Source organism: Fringilla coelebs (genome assembly GCF_963513975.1).
Source record: "Fringilla coelebs genome assembly, chromosome: 2".
Classification (NCBI taxonomy): domain Eukaryota; kingdom Metazoa; phylum Chordata; class Aves; order Passeriformes; family Fringillidae; genus Fringilla; species Fringilla coelebs.
In genome coordinates, this window is record NC_140029.1 from 82,734,414 (window position 1) to 82,749,106 (window position 14,693).

The following is a 14,693-nucleotide window of genomic DNA, read 5'->3' on the forward strand; positions in this document are numbered from 1 at the left end:
CCTTTCCAGCCTAAACGATTCTGGGAAAAGTTCTTAGCCTACAATCTAAGAAAGCAGTTGAGAGCATGGGATCAGTGGATGGGAAATACATCCAATAAATCAGGACTGATATTCTCAAGCCCACATTACTTAGTGTGCATTGTTAGAGATCGGGAAAGTTGTACGAGCAGCAATTTCAAAATGAAAAACTTTCTGCATCCAGTGTTTCTCTAAAAACTCTGAGTCTCACTGTTGGCCTCAAAGGAACTTTTTTTATACTGCATCAACTAAAAGAAAAAGAAGATGGACTGACCTCGATTATGACCTTATACTGACTGGTTCACATTCCTCCATAGTTTATTTACCCTGAAGTTCATAAAAACAATGTGGCTTTTCAGTCTAATAGGTTATTTTCAGCTCTAACTAATCAGAGCTCATGACTGGCTTTGGAACTGTAAGAGTCATACAAAAGCTAAGATTGATTATTAGCACCCAAATATGCTAAAGTATAAAGTAATTAAGCCTACCAAAAAACCCCAAAACAATACACCAAAACAAAAACTTCCAACAGGTGAGAGCAGAAGAAAATTGAAGGAAAATAAACAGCACGGAGGATTTTAATAAATCTGTATCTGAACGTCTTTACAAATAAGTAGCTGAAATGAGATTGAAAGTGCAACCCAATACAACACAAATACAAGAATGTCTGCATTGAAATTCCATAACTTTTCTTTATTCACTGTGATACATTCAAACAAAAGTGCTCCAGATAACATCCATAGAGTAGAGGAAATTAAAACAAAAAGTCAGAAAAAGACCATCAGATACATATGGTGATTATTCATATTTCAAAGCATTAGTAACTGCTTGTATCTGAGTGCACCAAAAACCCACATGAGAGTCCACATTTTTGTACACTGCTTCTATAAAAATAATAATCATAGGCGGCTCCAGCAAAAATGTTTGTCAGAACTAGAGCCAAAGCCACCACAAAGATAAAGCACCATCAGGCATATGTTTACAAATGCCGTAGTAATTAGTGGAGTGTAAAAAAAGGCTTAGCTGAATTAACATTTTCCTTGTATTGGTATAGCACAGGGAAGCTCTGCTTGGATTCACTCCTTCCCAGCTTTGATATTTCTCACCAGGGATGTGCATTTGCCCCACAACACCAAGCACCATGGGCAACTTGGGAAGCTTCAGGAGTCAGTGAGTGATGGGTGGAAGAGGAACTGGAGCCGGTGTCTATCCTTCTACTTAAAAAAATCATCTTGGCATGGCAGCATGTCCTCAACCATGCCACTGAAATACAGTGGCACAATCCATCTAAGAAATGCTGTTTATACAGACCATGTTGATTTCCAAATGATGTTTGCTGAGCTATAGTATTTGGCTGCGCTGGTTTTACCCCAAAAAGACAGTTCTTGTTTACAACTCTAATTCTTCTATTGTAAAAATATCACTGTTATCTGTAAGAGACAGCAGAGGATCACTTCACAGCAAACCCAGGCTGCATCCAATAAAGTGGTTCTATTCCAGATGCAGAAATCCTGAACTGTGCATTTGCTAAGAATTATTTGTAACTCAACTGCTAGGTGGGGAGGAATATTCCTATTCCAAAACCACAAGAGATATTAGTCGAGATGCCCAAATTACACTGTCAAAGGCTGACAGACACTTGTAAGTCTAGGGTCCCTCTACGTGGTGTACTGTTAGGTAGAACAGCAACAATCTTCAACAAATAGGGGGAAAACTCAGGAGAGCCCTTGTCCTGCTCTCTCCTTTACCTGCTCTGCAGGCAGCAATTCAGATAGACAGCAAGACTGAAGACAGTCTTCTCCTCTGAAAATCTGAGTTACTGACATGAGATTTTCCTTAAAAGACCTAGGTAGGTCGTAAACAGAAAAGCCCCTTTCCCCACATGCTTTCTAGTAAATTCATAGGGATCCTGCTCCTTCATAGGTCCCAGCTCCTATAAAGATTTAATCCCACGTGCAATTAGTGTTTCTCAAAGCACAACGTAACGGCACTGATCATATGACCAACATCATCTTCACAGTCAAATCCTTACAACATCAAGGCCTGTCTGCTCAAAAAGCATTTTTTTAACTATGTTGCTAATAAAGTCTCAAATCACTCAGGCTGAAAGGAAGCTAGAAGTGTTATGTGGTTATTTACCCTTCACGCTATTTGTGTGGCATTCATCTCCCACGGCGCATGCCTTGCCCTTTTCACACTCCCTTTTCTCATGCAGGAACACAAAGCTGTAATGTTTGGGTTGCAAACACCATTAAATGCCCCTCTTCAGCCCCCAACAGCATAGAAATATTTTCTTTTAAAAGTTCAGATCAAAGCATTTCTACTAATCCTAGGATTTATTAAAACAAACATTGTAGGCATGAGATAGTCAACAGCGTCCCTTTTACAAGATTCTTTGGAGACGGTTCTGTTTTCATACTGTTTACTGATCCGCCCCTAATTAATCTTCAGTTGCTCAGCTGCAAATTCAGCAAGTCCACCTGCTCCTTCCCCACCCAGCAGACGTTCCTTTCTCCCCAGTTTCAGGCTGTAATGATAGCACCACCCAGTCCCTGTCCTAAGAACAGGGTGGCTGGCTTGAAAAGCTACATATCACCTCTTGTTGTTACATGATCACATGCATTTGCAGCACAAAGTCTAGCCTTTCCTCAGATGAGTAACTAAAACCAGTCATTAAGTGCTTTCACGGGGTTTCATTGTCTTTATCCTTCCCTGCAGTCAAGGTAGTTGCCTTTGATCCAGTAACAGATCTGTGCGTATTTGAGGGGTGTGATGCGAACAGCTACATTAAAATCCTGCGGGGTGCCATTCATGTCCACCCACTGATGGCCTGAAAATATACCAATAATTTTACGCTCCCATTTGTGATTCTGCCTCTTCCACATCCTCACATATACCCCAGATCCACTGGCACCCGGCTGGGCATCGCACTGCTGGTACAGCAGGTCGTACGTTTCGTCTTTGACATCACAGAAACGGTAAACCAGGTTTCCCGGACGGTCATTGTCGTAGCCAGAGAAGTGAATCCTCCCTCCAGGCAAGTGTCTTGCTGGTGGGCTCACACCTATCTTCATAAACTTTCTTTTATGCGGCTTCTTCAGCTCCAGCAGGGCATAGTCATAATCCATGCCGATGTCATTGGCATTGCCTTTGATCCATCCTTTGGGGACATGCGTCCGTTTCACTCGGATCCACTGGAATTTCATTTTCTCAGGCATTGCCGAGTTGGTGCTGTTGGACCCTTTGCCGCCATCTTTCTGTTTGGGCTTTAGGAACCCCACCCGCAGTTTCTGAGCTCCCTTGACGTAACTCTTTCCGTCATGGATGCAATGAGCGGCAGTGAGAACGTGCTTTTCGGCTACCAGCGTCCCCGTGCAGCCCGTAGAGAGCTTCACCGAGGTGGAGAAGGGGTAATTCAACAAGAAGTCTTTCCCAAAAATGCTAAACCTGCTGTCATAGCCATAGATCTGCCTCTTAGTTCGAGATCTGCCTCGAGGGCCGTTGCCGCCGCCGCTGCTCAGGATGTATATGCCCACTTCAGTCTCGGTGAGGCTGCCGTTAGCGTACAGGGTTTCGTAGGACAGGTAATTCTTCACCTCTTCGTAAGTCGGCAGCGGAGAGCTCTTGTGGCACGCTGGGCCACACGGAGACACCACTTCCAGTCTGGCTTCAGCATCAAACTGCGGCTTGTCCAAGTTCAGGGTAGACTGGGGCAGGATAACGGGAACTCTGTAAGACGGCCAAGTTGGCTTCCAGTGAGGGCTGGAAGGCATCACATCTTTAGCAGCACACAAAAGGAGGATTAAAGTGGACAAGGCTGCCATTCTGAATGTCGGTCTGTGGAAGGCAAAAGCAAACACAGTCATTCACCCAAACCCGTTCCAAGATTATCCTACCTTGCTAAGCAGTGCCTTGCTAACCCGGTATAAATGTAACAAGGGTCAAGCGACTTGAATGGAGTTAACTTACATCAAGTGGGTCGGATTTCTCAGGGTCAAACTAATGCCTTAGCCTGAGTCTCGAAACAAGCGTCAAAGTTAACACTTAAATACAGGACATTTAACCCTCAGGTGTGCTGAGCCACCAACTCCCAGCTGACATCAGTGGGAAGTTAAGAGTACCTGTCTTCACACAGTTTGAAGAAAATTCAGATTCTGTTTAAATCCATTCATCCAGTAAACAGAACTCCTGCAAAGAGTAAATGTGTCTGTCTTCAGCTGGATTAGAACACTCTCTGAAAGCTCTCCCCTACTCTTTGACTTTGCTGAAAGATGTCCTTTAAATCTCTTCACACCATTTGCTGTCTCAGCCAGAGACATCAGGCTGATGGTGTGGACAGGTGGGGAGGGACAAAGAAGGTGACCTGACAGGGGCTGGGCTGCAGAACATGACCACAGAGGAGACTCACTTCCCCCTGCAACTCCCAGCAGACAAAGGCTCTGCACCAAGTGGCACTGGCTCTCCCCAAAGCTTACAGGAGAAAGGGTGCCATGATTACACACAGGCAGCTAATGAAGGAAGATTACAATTCTTGAGGGAATTTTCAGTTAACACACTGGCTTATTGCTTTATAAACTCAATTAATTAGAAATGCAAACCAACCCCCTCTGAGCACAGAGAGGCAAATGTGGCTGTAAATGTGTTTATGAACCGCAGGCAGAGCGCCTGAGACTGCAGAGAACAGCGTGCACTAGTACTGTGTCAAAAAAATGCCTAACTTCAGTTTATTTGAAAATTAGCCATACAGCTGAATCGCTGCAGGAGGCACTGTGCCCTGGGCAAGAAGGCAGGCAGGATCTCCCTCACACAAAGATTATTCAAAGGAAAGTTCACAATTATGTTGAGCTTACACATATTTAAAACCCTGCTGAGGTTACACTGATCACAACTGCAGGATCATTCCTGAAATGCCTCAAACGAGTAAACCAAAGCAAATCACACAGGAAATGACCACAGCTATCTAAGAATAAAACAAAAAACTCCTTCTCTCCAACGCTTTGTGCAGGAATACTCCATCCCTAAATTGCATCAAAAAAGACTTTGAAAGCTACAGGCTGCTGATGTCCTGTGGTGTTCAACTCAAATATTGGGCCCAGGTTCTTAGATTTTTGGTACCATCCTCTTTGGGAACAGAAGTTATCATTAAAGCACGCGGTGTTTAAAATATCAATTGACTCATGCAAGATATCAAAAGACCTGAAGTCCAAAAAACAGATGTAGATGAACAGAACTGATGCTACTGAAACCCACAGGGGCAGGTACTGATTCTTTCAGAAGTGACCACACATTCTGTTGGCAGATTTTTCATTAAGAGGAGATCTTTAAAGGAACATACTTTTTTCCTAGGTTAGTCTCCACCAAATGTGATGCTTTAAACCTAAGAGATGACTCATGCTGGCAAATAAAAGCCATTTTAAACATTAATCATAATTGCATCATTTTGGATGTCTCAAAAATCAGAAAATACTTGGTATTCAAGGAAAACCAACCGCTCCTCTGATTCCTTCCACAGCAAACTTTAATATTGGATGTGGCTGCATTTTGCAAGTTATGAAATAAAAGACTTCCAAATTGCTGTAAGGATGGCACAGGGAACACCTGCTGTATTATCACATCTATTGTTGTAGGACAGTGATTAGGAAGACAGAAAAAAAATAAAAATAAAAAAGAAGGTAACAGGAACAAATGACACTTCTCCATCCCCACAAAGACAATATATACTGGCATAAGTCAACTGCTAGCTGCCCTGCTTGTGTCAGCGAGGGCTGCATGCTGCAGTGCTCACTGGTTTCACTGTCAGAAGCTGATAGCAGACTAAACCACAGATAAGCTGTGCATCAGGTAGCTGATCCATCATTAAGAGCACATATTTCTATGCAGTTTGCCCTCACTGCCCTCAGATTTCTTGACAGATTGCATCTCTCTAAATTGCACCACTCATGCCACTTCTTGGAGCTAAAACCCATCCATGCTAACTGAGCCTCTGCTGGCCTTTGGCTGGTTTATTTAGCTGGCAGGGGGAAAACAGAGGCATCCTGTCAGTTGTTATTTGCACAAGCAGCCAAATTCCCTCGTGCCTGTCAGCACGGCCACCCGATGAAGGGATTGTGTGCCAAACAGCTCCTCTGCTTCCCCCGAGATTATCATCTGGGCCGAGAAGAGAGATTTCCTCACCCTGCAACCTGCCCTCCCTTATCTCCCCACCATCACCATCACAGCACCGCCACACTTGGAAGGGCAGCTTCAGACAGCAGAGGGCAGCCGCCCTATGAAGAGAGCGAGACAGGAGATGGGACTCGAGCTGGTCCCAGAAAAAAGGCTCCAGAAGATGGTATTTGTGTCTGTGCTGCACTCTGTAAAGTGGTACTTAACTCCACTTTACGTCTCTGAGCAAGCCTCCTGCCCCCCTCCACTGCTGGTTCTGTGCTGTGATCACATTGCAGCTCTAGGGGATAGAAAAGCATTTTCATCAGCTACAGAACTTTCCTATTATTTAAAATGTTATTTAAACCTGACAATAAAATACAGTTGTGAGTTGTACCTGTAGAAGCTAAACAGTGCTCATTGACTGAAGTCTTCATAGTTATAATCCATCTGGAGACATAACTGGTACTAAATCAGATCTGGGCAGCAACAAATAGAATAAATATGTCTTGCTTATAACAGGATGCAAATTAGCCCACAGTACCTCTTTCTGTGTAGATCCTTCCTCTTTAAATTGAAGGAATTGAAAAAGCAGTCTACATTTAAACACAGACTCTCCAGTAAGGCTTTTCTTTCCTTTTACTTTCTCTTCTCATTTGAAACACAATCAAACAGCTGCAAAAAAACCCAGTGGTAAAACTCTCTGTCCTCAGCTACCTACTCATGGGTGACCCTGAAGGATGTTCTCAAATTGAGCAGACTGGTAAGGAGTGAGCACTTCCCTGCACGGCTATCCCAGAGCAGCACTGAATGAATTACCATGCGCTGCTCTACTGTAGCTCTGCTCTTCTGTTTCTATTTCAACTGTGTCATAAACTCAATCCACCCTTTGACTCAGCACAAAGCCCTGCTCTGACATCCAGCCTAGGAACCCCCTAGAAGCGGTTTGTACATAATCACACTCGCTAATGGCATTAAAATTGTTTAGAGAATGGAAACAGTGACAGCTACCCCGGGGCTCTCCGCGCTGCTGAAACACTTTAGACACATTTTCCTGCTTGCTGTGGGCATTCACGCCCCAAGATAGATACTGCTGAAAGAAAACTGCCTTGTTCAGGATGGACATGAATAATTTTCTAATAAGCAATTAATTTTTCTGCAAGAGTTCATTACTTCAGGGGTGGCTCTTGTAGTAGATGGTTAAATAACAATAAATCATGGATCACCTAGTATGAAAGACCATGAACCAGTCTCCATTACATTTTGAAATGAAGAAAGTTTTTCCGCAGCGCTGGAAGCCAGGAAGATTAACATACCAAAAAAAAAAAAATCAAGAGAGAAAACCAAGACAGCGAGAGAGAAAAATCTGCCTCAAACCAAATCATAAAGGAGAACTAAATCACTGTCAGCGCCGTGCCAAAATACCTCTGCTGCTTTTCCTGGTCACAGAACTTGTTAAAACACAGCAAAAATAATGGAGTTGCACTTTAATAACTACAGAAGCCTTCCTGCCATTAAAATCTAACAACTTTATTAGCCTGCCTGAGATGCTGAGGGTGTTGCGAGGGTTACACTGCCTTACCTCCGAGACTGAGGGCTGTAGAAAGAGGTGCCTTGGAAAGCCTGAAGCTAACTTTGATACTGTCAGGCCACGGGTGTGTCCATTAACATACACACCGGGCACAGCGGCTCTTTTGGCACGTGTACCAGTGACATGCACACACGGAAAAAAGGGAGCATAGTACGTGCTTCTATTTAGTCCGACTCCTAGGACTGCCTCCTTTCACCATCCCTTTTTTCTTCCTTCTCTTTCCCTGCATGTCAAGCAGCTTCGGTATCACGGTACAAGAGCAAACTGCATTACGAGTAGACGGTGACGGTCAGTTTGAATAACGGGATAAGCTGTAGGAAGGACCTGCATCCCCAGGGCTCCCAAAGCACCTGAGTGACGGGGCAGCTGCACAAGCTGGGTGCCGGTGGGACCGCACCAACCCCTCGGACCTTCCTCGGGGCAGGAGGCAAAAAACAACTTCCCCAGGCTCCAGCAGCCGCTTCACTGAACAGCTCGTGTCACGTACGTCTTAAAAGGCCACCCCAAAAATACTAATGCACTCAAACGCAGTGACGAATCCAAGCACAGCACCGCAGCGGAGCGCTACCTTCAGACGTCTCCAAAGCACGAAAAAGCAGCAAAGGCGACTTTCATCCCAGCTGTTCCCTCGCCCGCCGTCCTTTCAGAGTTGGTCCCCGGCAGCGGCGGCGGACCCGCAGCGGGGACCGGCGGGCAGGAGCCGCGCTCGCCCTTTTGTCGCCGGCGCCGCCGGGGAGGCGGCGCCCGGTGCGCTCCGGTGGATGCGAGCGGGGTTAAACATTAAGCCGTGCGCGGAGGGAGCGCTCGCCCCGGGCCGGGACAGCCGCTCCCACCGCCGGTGTCCCGCACGGCCGGGCGCCGCGGGCAGGTGAGGCACTGCCCGGGGCAGCGCAGGGCGAGCCCGGCGCTCGCCATCCTCCCGCCGCCCCTTTGTCCCCCGCGGCGACCCGCACCCCGCGGCGCCCTCCCTGCCGGCGGGGCCCGCTACCTACCGGCTCCCCGCAGCGGCGGCGGCGGCGCTCCCGGAGCGGCTCAGGCAGGTGGCGGGGCCGGTGCCGGTCCCATCTCTCCCGCCGCCTCCGCGGGGCTCGGGAGCGCCTCCCCTCCCTCCCGCCGGGCGCCGGCCCTCGGCGGCGCGCTCGGAGCGGGGCGGGGCGGGGCGGGGCGGGGCGGGGCGGAGCGGCGCCTCCCGCAGGTGGATCCCGCCGCCGGGTCCCGCCGCCCGCCCCGCCCCGCAGCGCTCCCGCCGGCATCGCCGCCCGCCCGCCCGCGGGGCCCCGCCGCGCCGCGCCGCCCCTCCCCTGGCCGGGCCGGGCCGTCCCTTCCCGCAGGCTGCCCCTCGAGCCGCCGCCCCAGTGCGGCGTCACACACCCCCCTTTAATCCTTTACTGCATTTCCATTTATTTCACGAGGAAAAACATAGCGGGTTTTCCCCAGCCTTGTTCTGGCACTCCGGGCGGCTCAGGGGCTGCCGTCTCGGTGTGAGATTTTGGGGCGCAGCCTGTGGCACTTCTGCAGCCCCGAGGGCAAAAGGTTCTTTGTCCCCGTGTCTGCGTCCCCAGATCCCTTTTCAGAGGGTTCCTGGGAGCGGGTTGAGCCCCCTCGGACCCTCCTGCCTCCGCAGGGCATCAGCTCCAGGAGCTCTGTGGTCACTCACCCGTGTTGCCTCATCAAGCGGACATTTAAATTTAATTGTCCGACACATTGTTTGCATGGGTTTTAATTACTCATCCTTCTTGAAGCCTTATAATGATATCTGGCAAGAAAAGAGGAAACCAGAGCCAAGAAGGCAAAAATCCTGCAATGTTTTAACTCCACAAGAAAAAGTCACCAAAAAAAAAAAAAAAAAAAAAAAAGGCTTTTCAAATTTCCCAGCTGATCACCGTTATTCCAGAAGGGAAATACAAATTTCATAGGAGTCAATTTATTTGTAGTCTTCTACTGACCTTTTCAAGCCACTGCTGCCCTTACAAAGGATGAGGAGAGCCTCAAGCAAAAGAAAACCTCACCCATGGAAAATCTGTGAAAAGCTGAAATCTCTTACAGGATCTTACATTCTCACACATTATTTTTCTAATTTGCATTTGCTTGGCCCTAGCACCATCCCTATCTGGGTCTACAGAAAGATTTAACCAAATGAATGAAAAAAGCACGTACTAAATAATAATAGTAATAATAATAATAATAATAAGTAGCTACTCAGACAGCTAGAGAATACAACTGGTGTTGGAGAAGAGCTGGTGACACCAGTGCAGCTGCTTTTGGGCCATGAGGGAATGACCATGCAACAGTGAGGCAGATTCCCTGGAACATCAGCAGACAAAGCAGCAGACAAGTCAGGCTCTGTCTGCAATGCCATACTAACCACAGATCCCCTCCTGATGTGACTCTGTCTATCATGTCCTGACAAGATGTGCAGGCTCGGAAGCTTTGCCCTGTACACGCACATCTGCTGATTTGCATGGATGGAAGGGCTGGCCCATGCCTTGTAGGGGTGAAAATGTTGTGAGGTTTGGTTAGAGTGGGTCTCAAAGCTGCAGCAGGGGTCCTGGTGGGATCTTGCTTCCCATGAACTTGCAGTCTCTTGTGTCACAGCTGCCATACATGCTCCAGGGCCTTCCAGACACAAATTCAAATGGACACTATCCTAGATGATATGATGCTGACAGAAGTTTTTACAGCAGATAGGGGGACAGAGATACAGAGATGCTAAGATGTATACAGTGGGACTCACCTCACTTAGTTGTTGGGGTTTAGGATGCCCTGGGATACCCATGATACAATACAGGACTGCAAATCTTCTATTCCTGAAGCAGCAGCTTCAGTGGACATTGTCCTTGCCTGTAGCAGGGTGTTTGTAACTAGGAGATCTCTGAGATCACTTCCAACCCAAACCATTCTGTGATGACGTGATTCCATGAAGTGTGTCTCTTGGTACAACACAGATGAATGAGAACCACAAGGCTTGGTGTTTACAGGTCCCCTCCTGAGAATGAAACCTTAAAGAAAGTGTTGGGTGACATGTGTCATGACAAAAGGAGTGGAGAAGAATGTTTAGTTTGAAATTTAGTTAGGAGACATTTTGTTGTCATAAAAACTTCTGATTTCTATTAGTTTTAGTGTATACATTAAACCATAAGCTCAGAAAAGAGAATTTGTCTGGCTTACCTTTAGAAATAATGAACTACTATCCTGTTCTATTGAGCATCTATAGACAAAATTTTCTGGTTTAACTTTCTAATTCAAAAGAGGAAAAAAAACCCAAATATAGATTTCTTTTTCCCCTATGTGTATAATTCTTAAGAACCAAGAGCTCTGGTAAAATTTGGCTGCACAAGTTTTGTTTTGTTTTTTTTTTAAGAGAGTGAAGTCCAAGCTCTGAATGTTTCTGTGAGCCATTGTTGAGGAAAAGAGCAGTAAGTGACAATATATGTAAGGGTGAAGAGGTATTAGCTGTACTATATTGACAAGTGATAACACACACACTGACTTTTCAGCACCCTGTGAGTAAGCTGAAAATGAAACAGTCTACAGGTGGGAGCCCTAATGAATGGCACTGTCAGGAGATAACTTCTCATGGTTGAAGAAATCTTTTCTTCTGCAGGGAAGTGAAGTAACCTGGCATTACGGTCCTGTGCCAGATTCCGCTGCAGACAATGAAGTGATTTCAGAGGCCACTGAGTCTGGAAGGAAGAATGACAGCCCACAGTTGGCTCAGATCAGTCTCCCCATTGCTGACTGCTGATGCAATGCAGAAGAAAAGTCCTTGGAGTTCCCCACTGCAATGGCAGCTCTCCAGCCAGCTCCCTCTACTTTCCCTGGGACACAGACCCCTCCTCACTGATGCCCTGTTCCCTGAAATGGGTTTTAACAGTCTGAGAAAGTTAAAGTTGAAGACACTCTCTATCCCTTTAAAAACAGTCTATTTGGAAGGCAAGAATGATGCAGACTTGGACTCTGGAGGAGAAAATACTTCTCTCATCCCCACCCCTACTGCAGTTCAGTGTTTCAGGAAGGCTCTGGTGCCACAGTTCCCAAATCAAGTGTAGAGCATATCCTATCTCAGTGAAGTGTTATGATGACAATTACAGAGGTGACTCTCCCATGGCTGGGTGTTGTGCTGATGGGAAGGGGAAGGACAGACATTCACCTCAAATGAGCTGCACCACAAGATGATAGCCATTAGGAGAGAAGGAACTCTTCCTCAGGTTTTTCAAGACTGTGGATGCAAGGGTGGTGGGGAAGGTATTTATTCCTAGTTCCCAGAAGCTAAATTCTTTTGCTGTCAGCTCTGAAAGGAATCATGTCAGGACTGGGAATCTGAGTTGCCTAGTTTATGGAAAAGATTGCCAAGTGGGAAAACTGACAGCTGAATGTATACAATATCCTTCCTGTGTTGGCAAAATTCTTGTCATCAGCTAGTGACACTGTGGAGCAGCATGGAGGAGGGCCCTAGCCTTGCAGGGGACTCCACTGATGAATAAAGACAACTAAAAGCTAGTCATGACCACTCTAGGTTCCTTCTGTGGGTCTTAAGGGGCTACCTCAGAGGGCAAACAATCACATGCTAAAATAGAATGCAAGTTAGGCCAGACAATCCTTCCTTAAAAGCACTCATTTTATTCTGCTGTCTATCTTGAGATGTTAAATCTAACTTTTTGCTGCCTGCAGTTACATGAAGTGAAGCCCACTCAGTGTGTCCATCTTCTTCCTGGAAGGATAGGGATATTTGAGAACCTAGCTGCAATTCACTCAGACAGGGGAAGGTTTCTACTGCACCTGCAGATACAACTGCAAACAAAAGGCTTTGCCTGAGAAAACTCAAGCTTTACAAAAAATTTCTAAATCTATTGGAAAATTATTCTGCTGCTATATGGGAAACACAAGAGGTAACATTGGACTGAAAATACAATATGTTTAGGAATGATTTTGTAGCTGTTTTTCCCCCACCAGAATTTTCAGCTTAAAGGCTTAATGGGATTATCCATATCTGTCTGACAAGACATGGGATTCTCTAACTAGAGTATATTTTGTAGATAGTTTTGATCAAACTATGAGGTGCATAGAAAGAAGAAAAAGAGGATTAATATTTTGAACTCAGCTTGTTTCAAAATTCACAGATATATATATAATATGCAGTCTTAACTACTGAGAATTCCTAGTCTTCATGTTATTGAAAACATTCCTGATGAGTGATATTTAAACTAACAGTACCTCTTTAATTTCATTATAGTGAAAACTTGTTGAAACAAAACAGGCATCTGGATTTGCTCCAGCAAGACTGAGATTCTTTTAAGACTCTGCATCCTCACCATTTGAATAAACAGCATATCACTACAGTGAAGTAATTCCAAAATGACACCTTAAAAATAAAACATCCACTGCAACTGCTCTCTTGGAGAACTTCAGGAATTTCCTGAAAAACGGGATCTTCGGTGTTATGCAAAATTGGATTGAATTCACCACTACTGTTTTTGTTTCCATGCCAGCCCGTGTCTATCTGCTGGGTTCAGATTCTGCTGGTGGTGTCACCGCTCTGTCTGGTGGCTTTGAATCCACTTAGTGCTCATTTAAGAATAATGAGCTGCACCATTTTCTAAGTGCTGTGTGTGACCACGAAGCTACTGTATAATCACAAGGTCCTTGAGGATATTAGTAGAAAATTTTTTCAGCTCCTGTTGGAGATAATACTCACTCCATGCCCAGCTTGTTTTAAGAGAATCCCATATTCAATATGCATGGCAAAACAGAGGGTTCTCCCCACAGTGAGAGCCCACCCTGCAGGGAGGGAATGGCCTTTCCTATCCCATTGTACAGCCAGATTTGGTGGCATTTCCAGTGAGATGCTTGAGCTCATACTCATTTTGATGTTGGGCTGTCTTGCAGCAGCATGAAGGCACCTTGAAGTCAGCAGTGTGAGTCTGAATGACCTCATCATATTTCAGACTGTTTCAGCTATGGTCTAAACAAGGTGGTGTTCTTGTGAAGATCATCCTGCAATGGATGTAGGCCCTGTGGGAACAACAAAATCAGGTCTATCTCCCCATCTTAGGGAGGCAAAACAAAAGGGGGACCGGGACTTTTTTCTTTTTTTCTTTTTTTCTTTTTTTCTTTTTTTTTAATGGTTCTGTTTCAATTTCTTGGTCAAATAAGCTTTTGCTGGTAGAATTTCTGTGAGTCAACATAATGTCCCATGGATCAGTGCTTCTAAGGGAAATGAACATGAGGGCCCAAGGCACACAGGAGAGCTGTTTAGCCATCAAAGCCAGCACATGGGGCTGTCTGTGAGGGGCTTCTGTTGTAAAACATGAAGAGGAGTCATAGTAATTTGCTTGGGAGCAAGTAAGCAAGATCAGCCTTGGCTAGTTTTAGCTATCTAAAAATTATGTCAATAGCCTAGGGAAGGCTGTCTTTAAGCAGAGGAGAGAATGCAATCCAGCCCACCCATGTTAGATGCTGATGTTATTGTGGAATTACAGTCTGGAATTATTTTCTCCTGGGCATCAACAGAAGCAGCCTAGACAGCTTGTGTGGAGTGGACATGCTCTTCACCAGAGAATTGCTCTTGGGTGGCTCTTGTTCACATCTTGTCAAGATGAACTTGGGTTGTTTTCCAAATCTGTTGTATCCAACTACAAAGAGAATGATGATTTTTCTCCCAAAGAGGTAACCTGTTTCACTAACCTATGATCCTTTTCTTTCCTGTGGGATAGAAAACACCTTTCATTTGCAAGGTACTTACTGCAATTTCATCCTTCTCAGCTGTGACTGCAGCTGCAGGACTGTATTTAGGTCTGGCTACCTAGCTCCACGTGAGACATAGACAGATTGGAGGTAAATAAGAAAGAAAAAAGTACATTAAAGGTGAATAAAGAAAACTTGCATAGTTTATGATAGGATCTAAGAGTCTGCACTTGCAGTGCAGGGTATATAGGACCCT

The 14,693-nt window shown here is 45.6% G+C and overlaps 1 protein-coding gene across 1 annotated transcript; it reads right to left on the reverse strand.

The window, feature by feature from the left end:
* Positions 1-696: 696 nt before the first annotated feature.
* Positions 697-8,863, reverse strand: PRSS23 (serine protease 23). Its single transcript, XM_084226914.1, has 2 exons — positions 8,746-8,863; positions 697-3,855 (listed from the first exon to the last, which is right to left on the reverse strand). Exon 2 carries the CDS (start codon positions 3,840-3,842, stop codon positions 2,721-2,723), a length of 1,122 nt encoding a protein of 373 aa, XP_084083040.1. The 5' UTR covers positions 3,843-3,855; positions 8,746-8,863; the 3' UTR covers positions 697-2,720.
* Between the last annotated feature and the right edge of the window lie 5,830 nt (positions 8,864-14,693).

Excerpts from the sequence above, each read along its gene's own strand:
- PRSS23 (XM_084226914.1), bottom strand. The coding sequence starts at position 3,842 with ATGGCAGCCTTGTCCACTTTAATCCTCCTTTTGTGTGCTGCTAAAGAT.